Source organism: Mytilus galloprovincialis, chromosome 10, assembly GCF_965363235.1.
Source record: "Mytilus galloprovincialis chromosome 10, xbMytGall1.hap1.1, whole genome shotgun sequence".
NCBI lineage: Eukaryota > Metazoa > Mollusca > Bivalvia > Mytilida > Mytilidae > Mytilus > Mytilus galloprovincialis.
In genome coordinates, this window is record NC_134847.1 from 39359927 (window position 1) to 39381673 (window position 21747).

The following is a 21747-nucleotide window of genomic DNA, read 5'->3' on the forward strand; positions in this document are numbered from 1 at the left end:
TCATATCACATGTTCTTGTATCTTCTCACATTGACAAAAAAAAATCTCAAAGGTTCCCAAGATTTACCTGGTGTAAGATTTTTTAGCATAAAACCAAAATGATTATCACATGCTCCATTCAGTGGCTTTAAAGATTTTAGTCCCCCCCCTTTTTTCTGGATCTGCCTCTGCCTTCTAACATCAAGTACATTGTGAGTTATTCTTTATTGATTCTACATTGACATCAATTACAAGAACAAATTAACAAATTATTAATAAGCATCTGCTTACAAACATAACAAGGACAAAAATTGACACTAAAATACTATACAACCGTATTACTATAAAACAGTATACAACCTCACTGGTATTCAAAATGTTTCATTATGCTTTTATGTGTTTCTATGAGCAATGCAACCTAGATTAACTTCAAGTACATGTACTGTGAAAAGTTATCACAAATATTTAACAAAACACGATTTCATACAGAATAAGATACGTAAGTATATATTAATACTGAATTAATATCACATTAACACAGACATTGCCATACAAACATTTTTCTACAAACTAGGTGTCAAACTAGGTGTCAAAAAAGAAATTGAAAAAAGTGGTATTATCCTATCAGAAGTACATATGCTATCATCTGGGTAAGATCATCCTGATATGTAACCTGCAAAACAGATTTATTTTTAAAGGGAGATAATTGAATAGAGTTTTGAAAAATATATAACGCTGAAATCATACCATTATATTGGCATCAATAATAATTTGTATGTTTCTCAATAACACACAATGGCAGTGGGGGGGGGGGTGTTTCTGTTAATTCAAGTGGAAGTGGGACATCATTATTCATATGCTTTCAGAAAATAAAAATAAAACATACTTCTTTTTTTGCTGCTTAAATATTTTGAGTTACCTCCCCTTATACCGCAATTTTTTTAAACTCTCAAAATGCCATTTTGTTGGTATTTGAAAAAAAAAAGTTATAACCTAAAGATGAAATCAAAAAAGTTTCACATAAAATAAAGTTTTTTTTATCTGAGTTGTGCATATCCTAATTTACATGATCATTTATATGCAACAGGAAAAAGAAAAAGATGACACTACAAAACAAACTAATAAACAACTCAGCTATATATGCCTCATTTAGGCCATAAAAAAGAATAGGTTTGTTTGCCCAAACCCTACCTACCCAGAAAAAAGCTGCCTACTCAAATTCTTTTATTGTCTTAATTTGAAGAAGTTTTTTTTTAATCAGATAGGCATGAAGACTAATGAACATCCGATACTTCAATTTCTTAAAAAAAAAAAAAAAAAAAAATGCCTACCTACCTACCCACTGTCTTAACCTTGGGTAGGGTTTGGGCAAACCAAAATATTTTTAATTGTGGCCTTACTCATATACACAGCTACTTTTGCATAGGTACTATTTCTGTACTAAAAATATGTAGTACTGGAAATTTACTTTTAATATTTAGTACTATTTCTTTACTTTAAAATTATTGTAATATTTAGGTACTTGTATTTTACAGTACTTGATTTGTACTAAATATTTTGGTACAGAAATAATACAATATTCCATGTTCAAAAATCATAATTTAAAAAAATTTGAAATACAAAAACTTTCGAAATGCTGAAAATGAAACGGTAGTAACCAAAAATCTGTAGTACTTAAATTTCAAGTAGAAATTAAGTACTGTAAAAAAAACAGGTACCTAAATATTACAATAATTTTAAAGTAACAAAATAGTACTGAATATTAAAAGTAAATTTCCAGTACTACAGATTTTTAGTACAGAAATATTACCTATGCAAAAGTAGCTGTGTATGACTTCGTTGATTGTTAAAATAAGAAGTTTTTTTGGAATGTAAACTTGTTGTTTAAAATAACTAAAGCAGCAAAATCCAGTTTGATTGTATGAAAGGCTTAAAGTTCTTTAATGTAAAACAGACAACAAAAATATTCCATGCATCTCATTTATACAATTGAAATACAAAAACAGGAAAGAAGAGTCTTAGAGAACCAACAAGGCATCATATCTTTTTTTTAAACTACTCATCACTGCTAAGCTGATGACTAAATATTAGTTATTCTCTTTCAGTAGTACAAATGTACAAGAAAATTGTGAAATGTTTTCAAAAGTTAATTCAACACATTGAAAAATTTGAAGTACCAGTAATGGTAAAAAGAAAGTAGGTGTCTCAGAGATCTGAAAAAAGCTCATATCATTTAATTGACCATGTTCAAGCAGCTGTCCAAATATGAAGGAAAAAGAGTGACTGGATGAAATTTCTGGACAAACAGATGGACAAGGTATAAATGCTGTTAAGTACCCACTCTTAGAGTGGATGTAAAATTTATGATATAAATGGTATTTTACAAGCAAAATATCATTTATGGCAATGTACATCATACTAAATTTTGTCTGTAAAAAAAAAGACTGCAAAAAATTGTTTACTTAATGGCTTATTAACAGTGAAAAAATGTATGGAATATGTTTTAAAAAAAAAGTTTTTATACATATTTAACAGATTCAGAAACACATTACAAACTTTTACAAGAGGCTCTCAAGAGCCTGAATCGCTCACCTTAATTCTTTTGGTTAAATCTCTCATCAATGATTATTTTGGCTTTTCAATTTATTTAAATGTTTTTTGGATCGTCCTATTTTCTCTAAAAGCCAAAAAAAATAATCATTTTCTCCTATGTTCTATTTTAGCCATAGGAGCTATGTTTCTTGACATACAAGGAAATAAAATATAAAATTTATACTAGATACTCTGAAACTCATTTAGCCTAAGTTTGGCTGAAATTGATACAGCAGTTTCAAAGGAGAAGATTTTTTAAAGTAAGTCAACATGATGAACAAATTGTGAAAAAAGTCTTTAAAGGGCAATAACTCCTTAAGGGGTCAATTGACAATTTTGGTCAAATTGACTTAATTGAAGATCTTACTTTGCTGAACATTATTGCTGTTTACAGTTTATTTCTATCTATAATTATATTCAAGATAATAAACAAAAACAGCAAAATTTCCTTAAAATTATCAATTCAGGGGCAGCAACCCAACAACAGGTTGTCTGATTCATCTGAAAATTTCAGGGCAGATAGATCTTGACCTGATAAACAATATTACCCCTGTCAGATTTGCTCTAAATGCTTTGGTTTTTGAGTTATAAGCCAAAAACTGCATTTGACCCCTATGTTCTATTTTTAGCAATGGCGACCATGTTTGTTGATAGATCAAAACTTCGGATACAATTTATAAATTAGATACCCTAAGGAACATTCAGTTAAAGTTTGAAAGTATTTGGCCCAGTAGTTTCAGAGGAGAAGATTCTTGAAATAGTTTACGACGACAGACGACAACAGATGACGACAGACGACGACAGACGACGGACGACAGACGACGGACGACGACGGACGCCAACGGACGCCAAGTGATGGCATAAGCTCACTTGTCCCTTCGGGACAGGTGAGCTAAAAAAAGCCATTTATTAGAATGGCTACATTTACATGATTTACAACAGTACATTAGGATGACTATTTACATAGAGTCTGGAACTGATTGTCAGAATTTTTATTCAAAATATTTATAACTCAAATAGATCTATTTTTTTGGCTAAACAAAAAGTATCACATTTTTCAAAAACTATAATTAAATCATGTCACAAAAAATAAGATGAAAGCAATCATAAGTCAGACAACATAACATATATATATATATATATACAACAAATTTCAGTTTGACTGCAATTGAAATAACTCAAACCTTTTTCACATAATATTGTTGCATCGCAACAAGAAAAATGACAGTATCTGACACTATTGATAAATTCAAAAGTGATTGGTTTGATAACATTAATTGCTCAATTGACCCATAAATACTAGGTCAGTTTTAAAATAAGTACAACACAGTTTACACTACCACAAAAAATGGAGTAAATGATTGAATCAAAAGTGTGTACAAACACCAACTTTCTTACATACAACTATATAAATATACATTATTAACAATACGTATAAATGTTACTCAAATGCCTTGGTGTACTTGAGATGTGATTGTTATCTGATTGTACTAATATGATTGAGCAGAAAGTGACTTCAACCTAAAACCTGTTTACTAATATAACTACCGTAATTTCTGAAATTATTGGGAGTATTTATTATTGTGATTTTGTCATTATTGATTAAATTGTGATATTGACTTTTTGCAATATTGAGAAAAACCCTATTTAATTCATAGAAATATTTTAAAATGTGAGTTTAAATCATTGCGAATATAACCATGTTGCATTTTTTGCAATAATAAAAACATCGCAACAATTTCTGAATTTACAGTAGTTTGATTTCTAATTGCAGTTAATGTTGATCAAAACAAAAATTAACAGTTTTGATTTTAAAAATGCATATAAAAAAAAATTATAATTTTTTATTTTTGAACAGCTGAGTTGATAAGCTTCTTTCCAAATTAGAGTTATTTCCCCTAATCCAAAATTCAGTAATGAAACAATTACTTTATATTCTAACATGACGTCCTTCAAACGCTTTGAGTACACACCCGTGGTAAAATATGAATATATTGCCAGTGCTGTTCCGATTGTACTCCCACGTCATATGCTTTTTTATGAATGAGATACCCGACGTCATAGAACAATGACGTTAGAATGTAAGCATTTTACGGGAAAATACACGCTTGTGAATCCGAAAATCATCACAAGGAAACATACACAAATGATGCTAAAATGTGGCAAAAGCCCTTTATTGTACATCATATAAGACATATAAATAAATTATCATTTAAATTCATCCAAAACTGTCTAAATACATTATTTTAAATAGTTTAAGCATGTCACTAATGCAGTTTGCTCCGTTCTTTTACGCTAGTTTATTAGTGCGTTTATTTATGGGAACGGCAAATATTTGCCTACACCTAGAGCGCTTCGATCCAAAAGAATTGCCGTATGTGTCCTATCAGAATCGAAATAATTCATGGGGGCTTGAATATATCTAGATTTTACCACGGGTTGTCCCTTTATGCCGATATTTTACCCCTCGCTATCGCTCAGGGGTAAAATATTTGTCATAAAGGGCCAACCCTTGGTAAAATCACGATATATTCAAGCCCCCATGAATTATTTCTTAATTTCTGTATCATTGTCAAAGTATTTCTATGGTTAAATTTCCACAACTTAGCTGTTGGTTTATTTCCAAATTTCCTAATTAGAGTTAATTCCCTTATTCCAACATTCACTTTTCAGTGAAACTACTACTTCATAAATTTTGTGCTTCTAAATCACTTTTCTGGTAAAAAAACAAAGAATATAACACAATCTGATTAAACAATAAATTACTACATTTTCTGTGTCAGCTTTAAAGCACTTTTAAGGTTAAATTTTAACTGTGTTATTTCCCAATTTCCAAGAGTTATCTCCCTTATTCCAACATTCAATTAATTTACAATGAAACTTCTACTTCATAAATATTTTGCTTTCAAAGCACTTTTCTGGTAAAAAGCAATTAACATTATCTGATTATGCAATAAATAAACATGTACAAAAATAAATGCTCTATTCTAATAATTATAATATACATACATGTATGGACATTAACAACAAGTAAATTCAGTAAAATTAAAAATCTGAAATAATTCTATTGCACTAAAATAACAATTTTCACACTATCTACGTACCAATATGCTTTTCTAACATCAATTTTCAAATACAAGTAAGACGAACAATGTTCTTTTTATTCTGAGAAAGAACCCATTTAGATAAAATAGTTAGCATCCATTCATAAGAAACTTGTATGTGCCATACAAAGTGATAAGCTATCAAGTTACCTTTTGAAATATCTGAAGTCTAAAACACTTAACCATGTTAACTGACTTTGAATTAAATAATGCTATCATTTTTGCCATTTCTGTAAAATTGATTTCAAATCTACTGAAAAAATAACTGACATATTTTATAAAACAATAATTAAACTTGGCATTATAGTAATGCAATGTTTCAGAATCTAATTCATTCTGGGTAATATTTGCAAATCACAAGTAATTACGCACTAAAAATAAATCCAGCTATCTTTCATACAATTTATTTTTTAAATTCTGAAATGAACTTTTCTGGGTTCGAAGAGACTTTGTCCACAAGTGATCAAAGTTTTTTTGTCTTTTATTTTTAATCATCTGTCAAAAATAGTTTTTTCTTTAAAATCATTTTTAATGCATTATCCCCCTAAATATTAGCATATGAAAATCAACATTTTCCTTCCCTATCGAACCCTCAAAATCATGGACCTTCAATTAATTGCAGTTGTCATATAGACATATTTAAAACAAGTTAATTCTAAATTTACGACCGGAAAACAAGAATAAAACTTATGAAACATTTTAAAACAGACAAAATACTATGTACATGTATTGACCTTTATCATTTCAGTAGTACATGTATTTTCATTGACACTTGATATCTGCATATAATTTATTATCGTTCTAACTCTCAAGGTCAGAAAATGATAGCTATGTGAACTTCAATTTATAAGTCATATAAAAATTCAACATGTAATTTCATGTTTTGAGTAATACTATAGATATTGTGTACCATAAACTGTTGATTTGTTATCATTGAATAAAATCTACACATTTAGAGTAAAACAATGAATGCAATTGTACTATAACATAAAAGACAATATCAATAAAGAATAGATTTTGTTTAAAAGGTTTCGATTTGTAGTTTTTTGTGACCTGGAAAAAACTATGTTTAGATCGTTAATATTATTTCTTGTTATCATAAATGCAGTTATAAAATGTATTAATTTGTAATCTCACTGCAAAAAAAACAAACAGACAAATAAAATTAAATAAATTAATTAAATAAATAAATAAATAAGCAAAATCATTAAGTTAATAAAAAATATCTTTTTTAAATCTAATTAATTAAATCTAAATTATGAGTATTGCACGCTCAAAAATGAAACAAAACAACAAAAAAAACATTGTCTTACAACAAACAAGAGTGGACACACTGAAATATGTCGCCTTCTTTATTTATCATTGATCTTATGTTTAAAGTCCTAAATATAAAGCTTTATTACAACTGTCACAAAAACCAAGAAAACTAAACATTGACCAATGAACCATGAAAATGAGGTCAAGGTCAGATGAACCATGCCAGACAGACATGTACAACTAACTAATTCTTCCATACAACAAATATAGTTGACCTTTTGTTAATAAATTAAGAAACACAGACCAAAACACAAATATTTAACACTTATCAATGAACCATGAAAATGAGGTCAAGGTCAAATAAAACCTGTGCGACTGTCATATAGATCATAAAATATTTCCATACAACAAATATAGTTGACCTATAACATATAGTATTACAAAAAAGGCCAAAACTCAAAAACTTAACTTTGACCACTGAACCATGAAAATGAGGTCAAAGTCAGATGACACCTACCAGCTAGACATATACACCTTACAATCATTCCATACACCAAATATAGTAGACCTATTGCATACAGTATAAGAAAAACAGACCAAAACACAAAAACATACTATATAACCACTCAACCATGAAAATGAGGTCAAGGTCAGATGACACCTGACATGTACACCTTACAGTCCATCCATACACCGAATATATTAGACCCATTGCTTATAGTATCTGAGATATGGACTTGACCACCAGAACTTAACCTTGTTCACTGATCCATGAAATGAGGTTGAGGTCAAGTGAAAACTGTCTGATGGGCATGAGGACCTTGCAAGGTACACACTTACCAAATATAATTATCCTATTACTTATAATAAGAGAGAATTTAACATTACAAAAAAATCTTAACTTTTTTTCAAGTAGTCACTGAACCATGAAAATCAGGTCAAGGACATTGGACATGTGACTGATGGAAATTTCATAACACGGAGGCATATATATACAAAGTATGAAGCATCCAGGTCTTCCACCTTCTAAAATATAAAGCTTTTAAGAAGTTAGCTAACGCCGCTGCTGGAACACTATCCCTATGTCGAGCTTTCTGCAACAAAAGTCGCAGTCGCGACAAAAATGAAAACTATTCTATCACAGAAAATTTGAAAAAGAATACAATATATGCACAAAAGACATGTAAATACCAAAAAAAACATACAAATGAAGACATTAAAAGTGGGAAAAAGTAAGCAGTCCCCATTTTATACAGGCAAATCATATCAGTTTTTATCACTTTTCTAAAATGCAACTTTTTTCCTTCTTTTCCATTCATAAAATTGAGATTAAATTTGAAGTACAACTTGCTTTTGGCCTGGGAAAATATCATAAAATATTTCAAAATAAACTTTAATTTTTTTACACACTTAAATGCCATATATGTTACTTAAAAATCCCTTGAATATAACCGACTAAAGAGCAACTATCAAAATCACAATTACTACTATCAAAATGATGCTACCTCCTACTGTTGCTAATATTATCCTGCGTTTTCGAAACTTTCTCTGATATTTTTTTGCCTCGATCAACTGTGCTTGCCCATACTCAACATTGTACTTTGAATTGTCCACATAATCTTCGATACGGTCCATTTGTTCTCCACCGCTGTGAACAATAGAATGGAGTTCTTTCTGAAGTTCCGTCATTCCAGATATATTTTGTTCTAAATTTTTCAATCTTTCTTCACGAAGTTCGATAGCTTTCAATTCTTCTTTAGATTTTTCAGTTTCTATATCTACTATCATGTGACCGTCTGCTAAATGCTGAATTTGAATGTCCCTTGATGTGTCATTTTCTACTTTAGCATGATCATCTTTTCTTTCCTCCATCAATCTATTCTGAGATGTATCAATTAATTTTTGCTGCGACTCATCCAGTTCAGATATTGTTTCAGATTTAGATCTTTTGGAACGAAATATGCCATTGAATCTAGATTTACCTCCCCTTCCATTACTCTCATCAATGGAGGAGACTTCAGCACTTGATTCTATTGATTTCTCAGAATCGGTGAAACTCACGTCAGATTTCCTTCGTATAATTGGACCAGTTTCAACTTCTGATTTATTTCCTTCTATATTTATAACAAAAGTCTCTCCATTTCTTAGATTGCTTGCACCATTTGAATCCATGGTCTTTTTGGGTCCTAATGTAATGATTTGTCTTGATTTAGAGTCCACATTGACTTCATTGTACTTTGCAATCAATGGTGATTCCTCTTCTTGTTCATGGTCTTCAGATGTTTCTTGCAATGGACTACTCTGTAGCCCATTTGGTTTAAATGCTGATTCTGACTTTTGTTTTTTGAAAGTAAACAATTTTCTTTTTGTTTTCTTGCCCTTTTCTGCATTTACACCATTTGAAATATCACTTGGAGTTCCGATTAATCTTTCATGCTCTAAAGGTCGTGAGCTATTTTTTTGGGTCAAATCTAATATAGTGTTGCATGATCCTGAACTTTCAGACTTGTGATTGTTTCTTGTTATCATAGGTACCATCTCTTCATCTAGCATATCTGAATTCTGAATTTTATTTTCTGATGCTATGAAACTAGTTTCACTCTCTTCTATTGATTTTTGTGGTGATCTCTCTTTTCTAAAGCTAACCTTAATTGGAAGTTTAAATTTACTTCCCTTTGAAGTTTTCTTGCCATTGGGACTCTCTTTACTTTTTAATTCAATAGTTTCTTGTGGTTCAACCTTAGAAAAACTTTCTGAATCCCTTTTGAAAGATATCTTGGTTTCATGAGAGTTATCTCCCTCTTCAGATATTTGTGACACATCTTTATCCACCAAGTCTGAATTTTCATTGGATACACTTTTATTTCCTTCCTCTGATATTTGCTGATTATCATCTGACTTAGTCTTAGATTTCAGTCTTTTGAAAATACCAGAAAATCTGTTTTTATCTCTCTTTAATGTACTTCCTTCATTTGTATTTTCAGAATCAATGCTTTGTTTATCATCTACCTGTGAATATCTTTGGAATGCTAGGTCAATGTCTTCCTCTACCTCTTCCTCTTCCTCATTAGAGTTTGTTTCAGATATTTTTCGTTTAAAAAATCTACCAGAAAATCTTGATTTATCTCTTTTCAATGTGTCAGTGTGTTCAATTTCAGAATCTGTGTTTTCTGATTTTTTTACATCTGATGTTTTATCTTGGTCAATCTTTTTGTCGGATTTCCTACCCTTTAACTTAAATCTATCAGAAAATCTTGATTTTTCCCTTTTTAAAGTACTTTCACCATCATTTTTATCCATGTCTTCCTTGTCTACTGAAACGGAAGAATTTTCAGAGTTTTCTCTATCATATATCAAGTTATTTTCACTGTCAACCCCATTTCCATTTTCTAAAATTAATGAAGGTGACTTTTCAGTTCCATTTTGGAGAGATTCTTCTTGCTCAAGTTTTGTTTTAGATTTCTTCCTTTTAAAGAATCTATCAGACCATCTTGTTTTGTCCCGTTTAAAACTATTTCCATTTAAATCATCTTCAGGTTCATCTGTTTGTTTATCCTCTGTGAAAGTTTCTGACTTTTTAGATTTCTTACATTTACCTTTCTTAGAATGATCAATCCCATTTGCAACAACTTTAACGGATTCTGTTGAACTGGGTGCCTTTTCCGTACTGGTCACCCAGTTTTCTCTATATTGTCTTTTTCTTTTATCTACATAGCCAGTTTGCATTAATCGAAAATCGTCCATCACTTTTTTCATTTGGCTTAGTAAATATTCATTCTGCATACAGCAGACTTTCCTTTGGGTTCCAAATTTTAACGAAGAATCTCTTTCAAGAGTTTTTATTTGAGCCTGTATTGTATAACACTCACTATATACGACGTCACTCAGTTGTTCTAGTTCAGCCATATCCTTTTCTATAAGAACAGGAGCGCTGAAAAATATTCCTTGTTTTTTTCTTACCTCTTCTACTTTCATTTTCAAATTTTCTATGTTCTTTTTTATATCATTAACATTATCTAAAAAAACTTCTGTTTCCTTGTTTGTTTCTCGTTTTCTCTTTTCAAGTTTGTGAAGTTTTCTTTTTTCTTTGCTTAATTTTTCCAGTGGATTTTTTCTGGTCTTTCTTTCATATTTAATGTCGCCTTGTTCCTCTGTCACTTTCTCTAAGAATTCCTTAGTTCTGTCTCTCGTGCCACGCATATTTAAATTCCTAGATGCCATTATTAAAGCAAGGAAAATAACAGGGGAAAATCTGTAACTTAATAATAATATCCTTCTCTAATAGCCAGCTGTCACAAGACAAACATATAATATATCTGAATAAATTATCCGTCTGTCGATGTAGGTTAAAAAATTCCAATGACACAACTGCTTTCTCTTTAGAAGGGAAAATCCAACATCTTATCTTCATTGCATGTCGATAGTAAATTATGTTCCCATATTACAAAAAGTTTGTTTTAGGTGAAATGGGTTATCTGTTGTATACAAGAATTAGTGAAGTGCAAAGTACCTATTTATAGAACTGGAATTGTAAGAAATCTATTTATAATTTACCTAGATAAACTGAGTTCTGGGAAACCTTGGTTTATCAATAATGTGCATTAGCACTTTCTTATGTTGCAGACACTTAAACATTTGACCTTGACAATCCTATGTCTGCACTCCTATTCTATGTTATGTTCAATTAGATAAACAGATAAGGTTTATTCAATTTAGGAATTTAAATAGGTGGTTCTATACAGATGTTTTAATTGGGAAGAATATTGATTGTGCAAACCTAAATATTACCAGACATGATTATGAAATAATCAATAATATCCACAACAGAGAAGTTACTAAATGCAAACAAAAAATATGGGCTTAACCTGTTAACTTATATAATAATCAAGTGGGTAAAGTGGTATAAGGCACTTCAAGGACATTTAATTAATTGAACTTTAAGGATGTTACATTTGGTATTTTCAACAAAGCTTCTTACGTAACTTTAGATCATTCATTTCATAAGAAATGACACTAAGGAAAAAACGTGTATTCATAAAAATGGTACCTTTCTTTTTCCTTTAAATAAAGAGAAATGTTATATCGCATCCAGGCTTGATCTGTTAATTTATTAAATATATAAATGAGATGTGGTTAAGATTGCCTGAATGAGACAACTCTCTAACAGAGACCAAAAGATGTAGAAGTTTTAACAACTATAGGTCACAATATAGCCTTAAACAATGAGTAAAACCCATTTTTAGCTACAAAATAGTTTGCCAAACAATATAAGGGAGACAATTCAATGTATTTTTTTATATTAAAATAGTGTATCCTTGTATAAATTATTGCAAATATTTATAGCTTATTATTACATGAGATTTGGTACAAAGGCATCTTATATAATAATATATAGTCCCTTTTAGCACAATTGAGAATTTATTTTGTTATAAATTCTTCGTAATATGAGTGTTGCCAGTTCAGTTTCTTGAATACAGCATTTTTTCATATGCTTATTTGTAATTCTTTAAACAAGGAATAATCATTTTAAAAACAAAAAAATTAGACATCAATCGATTTTTCCATTTTTTTTCTTCATTAAAACTGAAAAGCACATTTAAATGTGTTTTGAAAATGTACAGTACCTTTTAATTACTACCTCAATACTATATGGTCTTTTTGCTCAAGCTAAAGAATATACAGGTACCTGTAATTGGTCACATATTTCTACTCTCAAGGAATTGAGAGGGTTACTAGTATTTTAAGTGGTTCTACCTTACAAGTATTTATTGTCTGAAGTGTAAAAGTTCAATTTTGAAGTATAAATACTTACTTAAATATCTCACTGAGAACCATTCTTAAATGATTTGTACATGACCATGCTCTACTGAAAATGTTAGAGGTATGCCATAGTAATTTTAAGTGAAATTCCACAGGAATTCAATGGCAAACAAAATAATCCATATAAAGCAGTGATCTACCATAAAATGTCTTTTGAACTGATCATCAAAACAAGCTAGTTTTGCAGGACATATGTTTATCTCCAGTTGGGAGTAACAAAAGATTTTAGATATTTGCTGCTTTTCTACAAACAATTGAACAAGAACAAAAACTAGTTGGATTGATGTCATTGGCGGATCCAGGGGGTTCCAGAGGTTGGAACCCCCCTTTTTTATGCCAATCAATGCATTTGAATGGGGACATATAGTTGGACCATCCCCCCCCCCCCCCCCCCCCCCCTTTTGTCCTGGGTTGGGAACCCCCGCTTTTTAAAATGGCTGGATCCGCCCCTGGATGTCCATTGTAAGAAATAAATGTACATCCTAACTGTTTCCAGTTAGACCATTATAATTATAATTATTCATAGCCCTGGCCAATTGGTCATAAAACTTTTATACAATTTTTATACTCCTACTCCAAAAACCACCAATCAAGATGCTGGATTTCATGTTTCGAGCAAACTATTTGAGCACTGAGTCAAGTTTAATAACTTCAAAATCTGAATAGATCAACTTATAACAAAAACAAAAGAGTAAAATTGTCTGAACAAAACATGAAAACTAAAGCCAATTAAAATCAATAGTTTCCTTTTAGGCAGGCATAGTACAGCTTTAATACAATGATTTTAAAGATCAATGAAGTTTCAGTATTATGACAGAAGAACTAAATATATTCTCAAATCTTTAAGGTTAATTTATGAACCAAAACTAGAGCCTCTAAAGAATCTGATATTCTGGGGTTAGATTCCATTGAATCCAGTCAGTCAAAACATAAACAAATATCTAACAAAGATTCAATAAAACAAGTAAACATTATCTCTTACTCAAAGTAACCGAAAAGAGCACCTGATCAGTTACTAAAAAGCTATTTTAAAGGGTCAGTGAGCCATGAATTGAGGTCAGTCACAGGTATGATCATAAGGCCTCAATATGTACAAGCTACATTGTTTCAGCCATTGAACAATGACATAACATCAAGAATAGATGGGAACATAGGGCATCAGCATACAAGCTTTTATACTTTCTGCAATAAAATGCTTTAAACAACCAGATATGATGTTGCCCTATAACATTTCCTGCAGGCAGCTCTGTCAGAGTTTTGATCAATATGGTTGTAAATCTATGCAACTCTTTTCTCATATGCAACTTTTGTGTGTGGAATTTAGATATAAATAGTTAACAAACCAAAGTATTTAGTATCTCTCATTTTTGTATTGATATTGAAGTCTTGTCTGGTCTTCTGATATGTACAAATTCATACTGTGAATTCATTACCTTTTGAGGGGCCTTGGTAGCTGAGCGGTCTAAGTAGTAACTACTGTAATCACTAGCCAGTCAACACTGGGATTGTGAGTTCCAACCCCACTAGTATGGGTGCACTCGACACCAATCTTAATTGACTAGGATTGTCAGTTTCCCATTGAAGGTTGGTGGTTTTAACCAGACACTCCAGCTTCCTCCACCAATAAAAACTGGCAGCCACAAAATACCCTAAAAGCGGTACTGAAAAGTGGCATTAAAACACAAAAAATCAATCAAATCAAAACCTATTGTGGTGTAGTCATTTCATAAATACATAATGGTATCCATGTATGTCCTTATTATCTACAAAGTATCATGAAATTCTGTCATGTGATTTCAGAGGAGTTGCAATGACAAGATCAAGATTAACAGACGGACTGATGGACTGACAGAAACTCAGACAGACTGACAGGTCAAACACATTATACCCGAAGTTGCAAGGGGTATAATAATAATTTATAATAGATTCATTTCCCTGTTTAAACACAAAAAAAAAACATATATATGGTTTACATATAAAAAGACATCTATTTTTACCATTAAACATTTTTTTTACTTTTTTAATTAACAGCTAGTATGATAAAATTGAGAAAGGAAATGGGGAATATGTCAAAGAGATAATAACTCGATCAAAGAGCAGATAACAGCCGAAGACCACCAATGGATCTTCAGCGCAGAGAGAAAATCCCAAACCCAGAGGTTACAGGTCCTCAGCTGGCCCCTAAATAAAAATGTGTACTAGTTCAGTGAAAATGGACGTCATACTTAACTCTGAAACTTTAAAATGAAATCTTTTAAAATACAAAAGAGTTGAAGACTAGCAAAGGCCATAGGCTCCTGACTTAGGACAGGTTCAAAAATGGAGAGGGGGTTAAACAAGTTTTGTGAGATCTCAAACCTCCCACTATATCCTAGCCAATGTAAAATAAAAAAAACACATAGCAATACGCACAGTAAAACTCATTTAACAGATAATTTATTTATAATAAAAGAAATACTAAACCGATACACCTATGATTACACCTATGATAGCAAGACCTATTATAACCACGATCACTATGCACAACACACGCTTGTCATATTGTCGTTTGTGCTTCACAGCAACTTCAAGTTGTTTTTCGGCAGTTTGTACATAATCAACACTTTGATTTACATTTGTTTCAATTGTATCTATTTTAGTCCCTTGATCTACTACAAGAAAATGCATTGTTTTAAACAGTTCGTTCAGTTCTGAAATCTGTCCCTCAAGTTCTTTTAACTCTCTTTCCCGTACTTTGATACTCTGTAACTGTCGCCTTGCTCTTCCAAGTGTTGAAATGTAATTTCCAGTGAATACCTGCTGATTTTGTCCCAACTCTCCCACATCATCATCCTCAATATTTTCGTCTGTTGAACCAGCAACAATAGCTCTCTGTCTTGAACACATTTCTTTGGACTTATCAATCAATTTGCCTTGATTTGTTTTAAATTCAATGACAAGATCACGTAACATATTCATAAGCCTATCAATGTGGTTATTTTGTACTCTTTGCTGCATGTCTGATTCTTTTTTACACGACGTTGTATTAGGTAAATCCTCTATTTCGGCTTTTAATTTTCCGGCTCTGATCAACAAGTTTTTTCCCATTTCTTGCATTCTATGTATTTCTTTATCATCTTTAAAGGGAGAGAAATGTAAGTTTGTTTGAAGTTTATTGATGGCGTCAAGTTCCCGTCGTAAACATTTAAGGTTGTCTTCAATTGTGCGCATTTTTTCTAAAAACTCATTGACAGCCAATTTTTTAGAATATTTCTTTCCGCTCCATCTTCTTTTGAATTTACCTGTTGGTAATTCCGCCAGCTCATCTCCAGTGGATTCAGCCTCTTCTATAAGAACAGCAACATGCTTCTCTTGTAATTCAGCAAGTCGGTCTTTCACCATTTTGATATTTTTAAAGTTTCCTTTTTCTGTAGTGAAAGAGTCGTATCGCGCTAAATTGAGTCTGATCCCACTAAAATTAGTCTTATCGCACTAAAATGAGTCTTATCGCATTAAAATGAAGCTGATCACACTAAAATAAGTCTAAAATGTTTCAGAAAAGACTAAATACAATCCATGCTTCTAAAAATACATTTTGTAAACAACGAACATTCCAAGAATTATACATTATGGTTAAAATGAAAACTTCATTTGCTTGTCATAATATGTCAAAATTGTAACCACTTTCTAAAAATGAGTTATAGTTGTACATTTTTATACATCCTTTTGTGAATTAGTCAATGTTAAGTACTTCCTGATGGATTGGATGAGATAATACAAATCCTATTGTTTATAAACAGACATTGTTTGTTGTTTCATTTTTATTTCTGTGTTTATAATGTTACTTATAGTAATAACATGGGTTTGGACAAAATGAGAAGTGAAAAGATTGATCATGTTAAACACCCCATCCCTCACATCCCCCCCCCCCCCCAAAAAAAAAAAATATGGAAAAAATGATTCACTCAGCATCTGTTTGTTTCAGTTTAATTTCGGTTATATAATGTTACTTAAATAACATGGGTTTGGATAAAATGAGAAGTGAAGAAGTATTATCATGACAAAAAAAAACATCCCTCACCCCTAACCAACCTACCCCCAAAATGAAAAAAGAGACAAACTCTGCATCTTTGCAAAACAATAACTATATTTTTTTTTAAAGTACAGTTCTTAACAGTTTAAACTTTTTATCTGATTTAAACTTTTCAATAAGGTTGATTCTGACAAGTGATCTTTAATGCATTTTTTTCAAATACTGGTACATATAGAAACAAAATAAAATAATATTTATAAGTTAAAATGGTAAACAGGAAGTTGTTGAGTCAGATGAATATGAAATGCATCACATAATGCTCATGTGAAACTGAGACTGTACTAATTTTCAGGCAGCTCTAATATGTAGTTTCTGTGAAAAGTATAACAAAATTTCATGGGGAGTATTGGGGACAGAATGAGGGACAGATGTAAACCAGCATGTTACCTTGGAGCAGGGGGACAGAATGAGGGACAGATGTAAGCCAGCATACCTTGGAGCAGGGGGACAATAAAAAATGGCCTAATAATTTGTTAATAAAAGAGTTTACAAATTATATTTACTCATTTCTTTTATTCATTCATAAATTTGGAATAATAGTGTACTGTTGAATAGCCAGTGTAACCTTCCATTTATTCATTTATTTGGAGAATTTAATATACTTTACTCTTGAATAGACAAGGTTTTTATTCCTTTAATTCATAATTTTGGAAGTAGCTCACTGATGAATGTATTCCCAGTTAAATTTTCTTTTATTTATTCAAAAATTCAAGTAAAATAGTTTTACAATAGTGTTGTTAGCAACATTTATCGTATGTTCAAAGTTTTGTGTATATCCATGTATATCAACAATGAGGACTGCAAAAGAATTTGACCTACTTTTTGGTTTCTAATTGAGAACGATTGTTTTCACATAGACAGGAAAGAATCACTTGTTTCTATTTGATCAAAATAGTTTTTCAAATGCATATCATTAGTCTGTCTGTTTTAGATTGAGTACCATATTGCATGTATTTTAAGTCTAAAACTAGAGGCTCTAAAGAGCCTCTGTCGCTCACCTTGGTTTATGTAAATATTTAACAAAGGATGCAGATGGATTCATGACAAAATTGTGTTTTGGTGATGATGATGTGTTTGTACATCTTTCTTTACTAAACAGTCTTGCTGCTTACAATTATCTCTAACTATAATGAATTTGGCCCAGTAGTTTCAATGGAAAATATTAATAAAAATTTACAAATTTTATAAAAATTGTTAAAAATTGACTATACAGGACAATAACTCCTTAGGGGTCAATTGACCATTTCAGTCATGTTGACTTATTTGTAAATCTTACTTTGCTGTACATTATTGTTGATTAAAGTTTATCTCTATCTATAATAATATTCAAGATAATAACCCAAAACAGTAAAATTTCCTTAAAATTACCGATTCCGGGGCAGTTACCCAACAGCGGGTTGTCCGATTCATCTGAAAATTTCAGGGCAGATAGATCTTGACCTGATAAACAATTTTACCCAATGTCAGATTTGCTCTAAATGCTTTGGTTTTTGAGTTATAAGCCAAAAACTGCATTTTACCCCTATGTTCTATTTTTAGCCATGGTGGCCATTTTGGTTGAATGGCTGGGTCACCGGACACATTTTTTAAACTAGATACCCCAAAGATGATTGTGGCCAAGTTTGGATTAATTTGGCGCAGTAGTTTCAGAGGAGAAGATTTTTGTAAAAGATTACTCAGATTTACGAACTAGAGGCTCTTAAGAGCCTGTGTCGCTCACCTTGGTTTATGTGCATATTAAACAAAGGAAACAGATGGATTCATCACAAAATTGTGTTCTGGTGATGGTGATGTGTTTATAGATCATACTTTACTGATCATTTTTGTTACTTACAATTTTCTCTATCTGTAATGAACTTGGCCCTTTAGTTACAGAGGAAAAAACTTTGTAAAAACTTACCAAAATTTACCAAATTAATGAAAAATGTTAAAAAATGACTATAAAGGGCAATAACTCCTTAAGGGGTCAACTGACCATTTTGGTAATGTTGACTTATTTGTAGATCTTAATTTGCTGAACATTATTGCGTGTTTACAATTTATCTCTATCTATAATAGTATTCAAGATAATAACCAAAAACGGCTAAATTTCTTTAAAAATTACCAATTGGGGGGCAGCAACCCAACAACCAGTTGTCCAATTCATCTGAAAATTTCAGGACAGATAGATATCTACTAGATAAACAAGTTAACCCCTTGTAAGATTTGCTTTAAATGCTTGGGTTTCAGAGTTATAAGCCAAAATCTACATTTTACCCCTATGTTCTATTTTTAGCCATGGCGGCCATCTTTGTTGGTTGGCCATGTCACCGCACACAGTTTTTAAACTAGATACCCTAATTATGATTTTGGCTAAGTTTCGTTAAATTTGGTCCAGTAGTTTCAGAGGAGAAGATTTTTGTAAAAGATAACAAAAATTTATGAAAAAATCGATAAAAAATGACTGTTAAGGGCAATAACTCCTTAAGGGGTCAACTGACCATTTTGATCATGTTAACTTATTTGAAGATCTTACTTTGCTGAACATAATTGCTGCTTACAGTTTATCTCTATCTATAATAATTTTTTAGATAACCGAAAACGGACAAAATTTCTTTAAAATTACCAATTGAGGGGCAGCAACCCAACAACCCATTGTCTGATTCATCTGAAAATTTCAGGGCAGATAAAAGACCTAATAAACAATCTTACTAATGTCAGATTTGCTCTAAATGCTTTGGTTTCAGAGTTATAAGCCAAAATCTACATTTTACCCCTATGTTCTATTTTTAGCCATGGTGGCCATCTTTGTTGGTTGGCCATGTCACCGCACACAGTTTTTAAACTAGATACCCTAATTATGATTTTGGCTAAGTTTCGTTAAATTTGGTCCAGTAGTTTCAGAGGAGAAGATTTTTGTAAAAGATAACAAAAATTTATGAAAAAATTGGTAAAAAATGACTGTTAAGGGCAATAACTCCTTAAGTGGTCAACTGACCATTTTGATCATGTTAACTTATTTGTAGATCTTACTTTGCTGAACATAATTGCTGCTTACAGTTTATCTCTATCTATAATAATTTTTTAGATAACCGAAAACAGACAAAATTTCTTTAAAATTACCAATTGAGGGCAGCAACCCAACAACCCATTGCCTGATTCATCTGAAAATTTCAGGGCAGATTAAAGACCTAATAAACAATTTTACTAATGTCAGATTTGCTCTAAATGCTTTGGTTTCAGAGTTATAAGCCAAAATCTACATTTTACCCCTATGTTCTATTTTTAGCCATGGTGGCCATCTTGATTATTTTGGCGGGTCACCGGGCACAATTTATAAACTAGATACCCCAATGATGATTGTGGCCAAGTTTGGTTAAATTTGGCCCAGTAGTTTCAGAGGAGAAGATTTTTGTAAAAGTTTACGGACGACGGATGACGGACGACGGATGCAAAGTGATGAGAAAAGCTCACTTGGCCCTTTGGGCCAGGTGAGCTAAAAAGTAAAGAACAAATTTTCAATGTATCCAGTGTTGCATATATTTAAGAGATAACTGTATATGTCCGCGTCGCCAGGTAAACTAAATTTGCGACAGTAAAACTACCGATGGACGTCCGCAAAGCTTCAAATACAATACAGTTATCTCTATTCTAATGCAAAACAAGTTCATAATTAAATTTCAATCATTATTTCAGTGTAAAACCTTCATTAAAGAAAATTCCGCGAAAAGATGTTATCTTCTTTGGTCCCTACACTAGGTGACGTCATAGGTATGCTTCCGGCGTCAAACATAAACACCGTGCGTTTTCTGGCTTCTGTGCTGCTTCAGAATGTAATAAAATTTGATAAAAGGAAGATTTTTAGGCGCAACAAGTGAGTTTTGTGTTTATTATTGTAGAAATAACATGTCAATACATTGCGAAATTCAAAATGTCGGCTTCCTTAGTTACAGACAAGGAGAAAGAGAATTTTACGCTTGCTGTCATCCAATCAGAACAATTGTTGCAACATAATTGCATTAGAATTTTTTATCTACCAGAAATCTTTTTACAAGAAATGTAGATATTATTTCTATGTTCCATTTTTCTATTTCAAGTGCACAACTCCTGTTAAAATACTTTTTGAGCATTATTCCATTGCCAATGTCAGCCTTTGATATAAACTTCATGAAAATTTACAATAAATGTAAGTGTGAGAGTGCTATGATCACCATAAATATATAAAAATAGTTAATCAGAACTAATTTTTCTAAATGGTCAAAGAAGTTGCTGATAAACCATTGATATAAATTTCATAAAATCAGGAAAGAATTGTTCATGTGGAAGCTTTCATCATACTGCATCATACTGCACAAACAGATGCACACAAGGAAGCCCAGACTGACATCTGATATTAGTCAATAAACCCTAATTTGAAATATGCTATAAATATTGGTCATTTTGGGACCTTACCAAACCTACCCCTTTGGTTTAAGAACGAGGAGGGCATTGGGTCCAATTTTTTAATATATATAATATATATATATATAAGTACGTCTGAGTCAGTGACAACTCTACAACAGATGTATCCATCGATCGCCATCAATGATGGTGATACATGGCTGTGTACATAATGTATATACAACTCGTCTAAACATCAACCCAACAATGTTAGATCTGTAAATTTGCTTTCACAAATTTTTGGTTCTTCGCTCGCAGGGATTCGAACCCATGCTACTGTGATATCGTGACACCAAATCGCCTGCAATGCAGCCGTCCCGCTAGACCACACGACCACCTGGGCTCTAAAAAAAAAGAGCTTTCGCTGGCTGTGTGTTACCTTTCCTCGTCGGTTTTAGGCGTACTACAGTACATGATATATAAGGCATGATATATATATATATGTGTGAGTCTATATTACACCAGCAACTGGTAATCATTAAAATATACATCAGTCAAAATAGG

At 31.6% G+C, this 21747-nt stretch overlaps 2 protein-coding genes across 3 annotated transcripts in view; both read right to left on the bottom strand.

The window, feature by feature from the left end:
* Positions 1 to 21747, bottom strand: part of LOC143047542 (uncharacterized) — a 45447-nt gene that overhangs the window by 9683 nt on the left and 14017 nt on the right. The window lies entirely within an intron of this gene.
* LOC143047543 (syntaxin-like) lies at positions 15162 to 16328 on the bottom strand. Its single transcript, XM_076220608.1, has one exon. The coding sequence runs from the start codon at positions 16131 to 16133 to the stop codon at positions 15210 to 15212; it is 924 nt and encodes a 307-aa protein (XP_076076723.1). The 5' UTR covers positions 16134 to 16328; the 3' UTR covers positions 15162 to 15209.